Below are 8,748 nucleotides of genomic sequence, written 5' to 3'. Positions count from 1 at the left end.
TGGAACCAATTTTTTTTTAAAAAAGGATTTTTAATTTTGATTCCCTGCAGGCAACTTCTGTCTTTGTGAAACAGGAAAAACATGTTAATGCATTGGTAGTGCTGTTTTATGGAAGAGAATTAAAAGGCAATATACATGCATTCTGATGCAGTGGTTTATTTGTATTAGTTTTAGGAGTCTCATTTATGCTTGTTTCTCCATACATATTCTGCACAATGCTGTGTGCAGGACTAATGAATAATGTAGATATTTGTTCAGCAAGTTACAGATTTCTGTATTAAGCATCAAAGAAAATGTTTACTTCATCAGGATGGATACAGATGGAGAAAAGCAAAGTGAAATCCATTCAGCTCTTCAAATGGACAGTTTGTTGCAGCCTTAGCATATGTTACCATGACGGACATATTACACTCTGTCATAATTCTTTCTCTGTCTCTCTCTCACTTGATTCAATGCTGCATTCTCTCACCAATGGGAGTCAGCTTTCATCACTTATAAATGTTTATTTCCTTGTCTTCCTTTCTAGGAATTACACACTGAGATTTATGCCCATCCCTATAAATGATGCATCTCAAGCTTTGAAAACAAATCCAGAAAAAACAGAAGAAGCATTGCAAAAAGTAGGTTTAATTATTGTTTTCTGTACTAACCAAATGGGTGAAATATTTTTTTTCAGGCAGGGACTCTCCATTGGCTACAAAATATGGAATCTTCTGACTCCTTTGGTACATTGTATATTGAATGTTAAGTGTTGTCATCTCCACATGGCTTTTATTTTTTTTTTAAGCAGTACATCGTACAGCATGAATGCATATGTTGATTTATATCACGTACACAGCTGTAAAGCCCGTTTTAAATACCTGAGTTTTCATTATTTTTCTTCCATGAACTTGTCTGAGAAGACTGCCAGTCACTGCAATCACTTTTCTCAGGATGGGTTTCTGCTTTCCGTTTCTGGAAACAGATGTACGTTGTGTTAATATCTGCATTAGATCTTTCTCTGTGGTACTTCTTAGGACATCTTGCTGCGTATCAGTTTTCTATTATGTCATTGCTCTAAAGTATCTATGAGCTGAATACGAGTCTCTCTCTTTTTTTATCCCGTACTCTGTTTATTTTTATTTCATGTATGCGTGGAACCTTTAAATTGTCCCAGTATTTAGTATAGCAGTAATCAACACTTGGCTGTGGTATATTGAAGAGTTACCCGTGGTTGGTGTGGTTTAGTCACAAAGGCAAAGTGCAAGTGATTAAACCAAGGAATCCGTGGGTAAATCTTTAATATATCATACCCAGGAGTTGATTATTATTATTATACAATTACGTTATTTAAGAAACAAATTGCTTACTTTTCTTAAATAATGTCTTTGTATAATGGCGCTGTGGTGTTCTTCCGTGTTGTTTCTGGATTCTGCCCTTTGACGATGTACTGTGCATGCATAATGGGACTTGCGTTCCCAGGCTTACACAGTACATCACTGCTTTAGCAAGCAAGCAACGGAGAACTGACAGTCTCTGTTGCTATTTGTTTTGAAAGAAAAACTGTAACCTTTCAACAGTTTAGAGGTACGAGAGAAACAGGAAAATACAAGGAGGATCAGGTATGTTTTAGTTTGCAGAATGAACCTGATTTTCCTTGTATTTTCTCTACTCTCATACCTACCTCTAGATCTTTTATTTGAAAAAATGTGGACAAAGTGTAAATAAAGGGAGAATAAGTGTGCATTGTCTGAAAGAAAGAAAGTCTGAAACTGAAATGCCTGTCATTATTTAGTGACTTCATTCCTCAGTGATTTTTCGGAAAACTGCAAATTTTATGAATAACTAAGTCACTAAATAATGACCCGCTTTTTAGTTTCAGACTCTTTCCATCAGTCTAATGCTGGTCTAAGAGAGACAGCAATTTAAACAAAAAAATCTGGCCTCTCAATAATACTTTAGCAAACCGGTCTTTTGCTGTTGGTATATGCTCAATTTACAACAGGCTTGCTGATTGGGCTGACCAGTCAGCATGCTCATTCTTGAATATTATGGCCACTCATTGTATAATATAAAAGTACAAATCACATCAAGATGAAAACACTCTGAATATCCCTCTAGTAGGTGCAATTCTGCAGTGGAAATAACTGCAACAGATCTTGACTGAATCTCTTTCATTGGTGTACCCAGGTGTTGGATGATATTTCACATTATATTTAAATAATAAAGGGTTTTTATTATTTAGTCTGTTTTAAGAATTCTGACTGTTGAAATCAGCTGTTGCAGTTTAATCTTTTGCATTTTGTGTTATTTTAATACTTTTGTGTAACTTTTAGTTTACTTTGTCGAACATGTTTTCCTGTCACTCACACTATGATTATAAAATCTGTATCTGTAATCCCGAAGCACAAGTGTTTTCAAGGGTGATTTCTGCCAACATTGTAATTCATGTAGCCAGTGGGTAAGTATATCCCTTGAAGTTTTGCTGTGTCAACAGGTGGTCTTCATTGACCCAAGTATCCATATATTTGGGTTAAGAAATTTGAACCCTGTCCCCTCAGCATACACACAGTTTCTTAGTAGAGTGTTAGCCCTCTGCTCCACCAATAGACAGCAAAGTTAATTGAATAATATAGAGTGGGATTAGAACCCACAGCCTTCTTATTTTCCAGCACCAGAGTTGTGTGTGCTACCTGTTGATCCACTGATGCTGCCCAAAGAAAGGTAAGTCTCAAATAATTTGAACCCATGCCTTTTCTAGTGATATTTTTTATACCAGTACATTAGTTGGGGGAGCCACAGAATGAGGATTGTTAGAAGCATTCTGCTACAATACACAGATAAGTTGCCCCCTAGCCTCTGCCAAGATGCTATAGTAGCTTTCTGGCAATGAGACACACAGTTTTAGTCTGAGGAACAACTGACACAATCTCACAACTGCTTTATGAAACAGGAGAATGCTTTGATTACTGTTGTAAAAGCTTCCTTTACAGTGCTTCAGTTAGTTCCTGCCCGTAAGTCTCTGATCCTGCCTCCCTTTCCCCTTCAGTGTAGGAACTATCAGTATTGCTGTATTGACAGAGGTCTGCCTGGGAGGATTTTCATTGAATGCCCATCAGTGAAAAGCCTCTGTGGGTATGGCATCAGCCAGGAGAATGTCATGTTTTCTTTTCTTTCTGTGGTGTAATGCCACTGACAAAACCTTTCAGGTCAATCCTGCAATGTGTAATCTCCATTGCATGTCAAAGAGCCCTTGGCTTCATGCTTTCTATAAACTTTTACCCAAGTTTGTGCCCATATCTCACAGGTATTCATTCTTTTAGGGACTGCAGATATTGTCCTTTTTTATTCTACAAGTGGTTGATAAATTTCTTCTGATAGTCTGCTATCACCTGGCATATCTGCTCATCCATATTTCCCAGGGCTACGAAGTGATATTTTTTGTAACAAAAATGTATTGAACAGAAAACAAACTTTACAAAAACCGACAACATGAGAACCACTTTACATAAGTATATACAGTCCAAAACAATTTATAACATACCGCAAGACAGTTCACCAAGTCGCAATTCAAAAACCTATTCACCTTCCTTATTACAGTTGAGGAAAACTAATGAAACAAAAATAAAATGTTTATCAGTAACCAAGTGAAATAGACATTATTGAATTGTGACATTTCACAGTTTATCTACCTGAATAATGTCCATATTAAATATTCACTCTTTCTATTTCCCCACCCAAATACATCTGTACCCTTATTTTTGTTGTCCTTACAAACAACAGAAGAGAAGGAGCGTAAACCTGACAATTGTGGTTGACCATTGAATTTCCTAAATGATCTCCTGGATTCTGATCAGTCATCTTGATAGAACAATACATTATCAAGCCATGAACGTAGTCACTTTCCCTTCTTGCTCATTCACTGTCATTATCCTTTCTTTTTAGTAACGCAGTCCATATAATTCAAGCCATTTAGTGTACATAACCAACGCATCACATAATATAAGTATGACACCTAGTCCTGAAGCATACCCCTGTTATAACAAAACATAACACTCATCCTGAAACGCGTTGCTTTATACTGGACCAGTCAAAATTTGACCATAGAAAATTCTCTTTATAATTAGTGCTTCAATTCTGAAGATTGTCCAATGCAAAATAAAATAGAAAAAAGGGAAAAATATAACTTATAAACAATTAAAAATGATAAAATATTACTAAACCAGTCACTGGCAGCCCTGCCTGAAATTATTGCTGAAAATATAGGAGAGAAAAAAGTAAAATGTAGTCATCACCTTTGTATTATGCATATCCAGCCATTCAGTTCCACTTCATCAAATAACAGTCAGAACATCTTCAACTAACAAATCGGTAGTAGTTAATTTTGTATCAAAAATTCACTAAGCAAAAAGCTGTAATATTAAATATTGGGTGTGGTGGCCATGTGTCCCAGTCTGTGTGGGACAGTCCTGTTTGTGTATTCTGTGTCCTGCAGCATCCATGTGTGAAGCATTATATGTCTAAGCTTTTACTTATAGACAGGCACTGCTATGATCAGGATAGAGGAAAGTACTGTGCAGCCTGACAGTGCAGCACAGAAGTGTCAAGCAGCTTACTAACCTATACTAGACCTTACATAGTAATGTACAAATTAACTTTTCAGCTGGTGCATTGTGAATATTGGGATACTTAAATTGCCTTCCAGTGCAATGTTGTGGTCTGACAACATGCTTAGGAGTAATTCATAAAAATGCTTCACTGAATAGGCATGAGGAAAGCCTAGAGGTCATTATCGTAATATGGTAGTAAGGGGATCTAGTGCTGTGCTTACTCCCACAAAACAACCTAGAATAGAGCCTTGTGGCAGACCTCTGTTTGTGGTACCTGAAGGACAATAGTTCTGAGCATTTAACCAGAAATGTTACTGAACCACTGCAGCACATTTGGAGAGAGATTTTATTATATGTTTTAAAGTTAATATTTTGATAATCTGTCTGCCTGAAAAAACAGGGGGCAGATGTTTTGTTAGGATTCTGATATGTCAGTGTCTTACATTGTGCCAAGTTAATTTATTTTGCAGTTTACTTATTAAGTATTAAATACCAAGAAGCAAGTGCAGCACAGTAAGTGGAGTTAGAGGCATTAACCTTGGATATGACCTAGGTGACTCAAGTCAGATTAGTGACTCGTGCTCGAGGAGAGGAGTAATGAGGCCTCACCTGCTCCTTTCTCTTCTTGGAGGAGGAGAGGGTATCATGCTACAAGGGATGGATCTGTCAGTATAGCCTGCAAGTTAATACCTCTTTTCATAGCTATGATAACAGGTTAGCCCATTACCTCCCCATGTGCCCTTTTCTCCCGTTTAAGACGGGGAACTGTTTACGTTAGCTGGAGAGTTGAGCCAGCTTGCAATGTATACAAATGCATATGGAGTAGAATGGTAGCAGGACTCATGAGGATAATGTGCCACACCACGAGAGCCCCCCAACTCAGCCATGTATAACAAGGGATTGTTGTTCATATTTTCATTTGCAGAGCTGAATACCTACATTGTATCATTTTATTCTATGGCTAGATTTATCTCTGGTGAGATCTTTTTAACTATATGAAGCTGATTTTTCTAAATAGTGATACATCCTTGGTGGTGGAGTTGGGTTGCTCTGTGTAACATTTTAGCCTGAACTGCCTCTTTCATACATACACACGAACCACCTTATTCTAATGTACAGTAGACTCCCTCATATCCAGCCTCTCTCTAACCAGCCTTCAAATTTTTGCAGTAGTCCTTGCAAAAGACAACAGAGAAGAACAAGACTTCCACGTCTTCTGGGATCGATAATGACAGACATTTGTGTTTTAGAATTCATATTCATTAGAAAAATGCGCAACTAATACAAATCGTGTTATTCTAGCTGATTTATGACCTATAAATACTGTTTTATATACTTTTTCTGATTAGACAGCCATTTGTTTATCCAGCCTAAGGTCCGGTCCCAGCAAGACCGGATAAGAAGGTGTCTACTGTAATGTTGTTCTTTTTAGGAATATTTTTGACATTATACTGTTCTTGTTGATAATCCCAAATATTCATCTCATTTATTTATTCCTTTTGGGAGACTGGTTAGACAGGTATGTAAAAAAAGGCTGTAAGTTATTAGTTTAACTTAACCCCAGCAGGAGAAAGGTACACAACCTAGATTTTTGTCTAATTCAGTTGCTAGTTGGATAAACCTACTAAATACAAATATCTTGTTACAAGGTTACTCATGGAGCACTGACCAAATAAGTCTGTTCTTAGAGTTGCATAGTATGCAGCAGGAAACTGAGGAAATCATCTGTAAATCCTCAGAATGAAGCTTATTAGCAGGTGCAGCCAGGGACTTGTCTGTGACATTGCCATGCATTCGTTTTTGAGAAACCATAGTAATATTTTGGTTGTGTAAATGTAGAAAGTGTATAGATTTTCATTTAAATTTCTCAGAAAGTTTGAGTAGCATCTGGCATTAATGTCACTTGAAGGCTTACTATAAGCAGAGACCCTACTTCACAAGTATGTGTTCTGTCTATATGGGTATACAGTTTAAAATTTAATGTGGCAAACAACACCAAGGGTTTGTAGTGGAAGGTTGCAGTAACTTGATATTTATGTTTTTGTGATGTTTTAAAAATGCCCAGACATTATTTAAAATATTGTTGCTACTGAATAGCATTTCAAGCTTACAGTAATAATCGGTGATTTAGCATAGCTCCTTTGCTATAGAAAAGTTATCTTGAATCCATAGTAATAACAAACACTTGTGTTTTAGTTACATTTTTTATTTCCAGAAATTCATACAAGTTAGATGTATTCTGGTGTTACTTGAAAGCTGTTGCTTTGCAACACTTAAACTGTAACAGTTTTGTACCAGGGATGTTGTATTTTATGAATTTCAGGAAATATGACTAGCTTAAATCCGCATTAGTTTTAAATATTGGAGTATGTGCACTAATTTTATTAATTAGCTCTGCAGCTCACAAAACAGCTTTCCTCATTTGTTTTTCTAGATGACTGGGAGCAGTATTCATAAACATGGATTGCAATTGCATAGTGCTGGTATGTGGTAGATTATACATACCAGAACCCCTAGTAGTTTGCAAACCTCTTGCAACTGCTGAGTACAAACTCATAAGCAATTGCATATATGGCACACAATTTGTATTGATTGCAGATGCTGAATGAAAATTAGTTCATTCACTATTTATAAGCATCCAGCACTGACATTGGCATTGCTGCACTCTGCGGCATACCTCTCAACCTCTTAAAGTAAAAAATCTGGACAAAGCCTAAAATGATTGGGGGACAAATAGGGACAGATTTTAAACACTGCTCTTACAAACTTAGAAAATTGACAGAATAATAGGTTTTGCATCATCATGAATTTTCTGAAGGATTTGGAGTCTTAAACTCAAATGTTTGTTATTATTTAATGACTTCAATCCTTAGCTATTTGCCAGAAAAATACAGATTTCAGGAGAAACACACAAAAATATGAGGCAAAAATCTGGACATTCTGCGAAAATCTGTACAGTTGAGAGGTAGACTGCCAGACATTATGGGGTGAGTAACTGTGGGCTAGCCACACCTAAATAGGGATACCCCTGATAAGTACTAAAACTGAGATGTTGCTTAGCAACAACACCTGCTTTTTAAAGACTGTCCTCTAATGTAAGTTTCAAAATTAAGCTTAATATACCTGCAACAAATCATAGGTGTAGTACAGTGCAGACAAGCACAGTACTACAACCACACATACAGCACACATGCAACAGTAACAATAGGGAGCCCTTCTGACCACATTGTGAATGCTAAGAGTACTATTGACTACCATCAAAGACTGAAACAATACGAACTCTATGAGCTCTAATTGTACCCTGATTTAGGTATGTGTTCTGTTCCTGTCATGGTATTAGAAGCCCAAAATATTTGGAGAAATTAAATTGAGAGAGAAGTAGTAGTACGTTTGGAAAGCAGCTGGAAGAGCCACATTAATCATTTTTCTTACACAGGAGTTATTTAAGAGAAGTGAATTTAAACCAAAAGATGAATGGTTAATGTCAGATTAACATAATGGAGTACATACATGCTTGTTTACAAAATCTACAGGAAATGTGGGAGATGCAGACAAATATAGGTGCTGCAGTACAGTACTACAAAAAATGTACATCTTGTTACTGGTTGTGATATACTAATGGTTGAGAGGGACTGTACACTGAAAGGGACATTTTTTTGTGGCAGGATTGTTACATTGAGGGTTTTTCTAAAAGTGCAGCATACAGGTAGATGAGAACTGGAAACATGGATCACAAAAAATTACTGAAAATGAAGTGCTGATCACATCAAATCATCCAATGACAACAGTTAAGAAAGTAGAAGCAAGAAAGTTAGCAGTCAAAGAAAGAGGACACAAGTAAGATTAATTATTGAAATAGCTACACATATCAACTGTAGTATCCTGCATACTGGGAGACATAGAGTCATAAAATACCAAGATGAGCAAATAGAAACTAAAGCAGTGTGGAATAAAGATACTCCATTAGTGCATTTCCAAGTTGGCTACATACTGATGAACAGCTTGTTTTTAGCTCTCCCACTTTGAAAAAAGAAATTGAGAAATAAGGGCCAGTAACTCTGCAAGATTTAGTAAATTCAGTTACTGGTTAGTAAGCACACTGTCTGGATGCCAACAAAGAGGAAACTTGGAGAGCATGAAAGAAAAACAACTAGAAAAG

The 8,748-nt window shown here is 36.6% G+C and overlaps 1 protein-coding gene across 5 annotated transcripts in view; it reads left to right on the top strand.

The window, feature by feature from the left end:
• CARMIL1 (capping protein regulator and myosin 1 linker 1) overlaps nucleotides 1–8,748 on the top strand; it is a 4,434,936-nt gene that overhangs the window by 3,525,237 nt on the left and 900,951 nt on the right. For all 5 annotated transcript variants that reach the window (XM_044067077.1, XM_044067074.1, XM_044067073.1 and 2 more), the window contains one exon: nucleotides 527–620. In XM_044067077.1, the coding sequence (XP_043923012.1) occupies nucleotides 527–620 (94 nt within the window). The remainder of the gene's footprint in view (nucleotides 1–526; nucleotides 621–8,748) is intronic.

The sequence above is a fragment of the Protopterus annectens genome, chromosome 3.part1 (assembly GCF_019279795.1).
Source record: "Protopterus annectens isolate FY-2018-M chromosome 3.part1, PAN1.0, whole genome shotgun sequence".
Classification (NCBI taxonomy): Eukaryota; Metazoa; Chordata; order Ceratodontiformes; family Protopteridae; genus Protopterus; species Protopterus annectens.
This window is presented reverse-complemented; position numbering and strand designations above follow the sequence as displayed.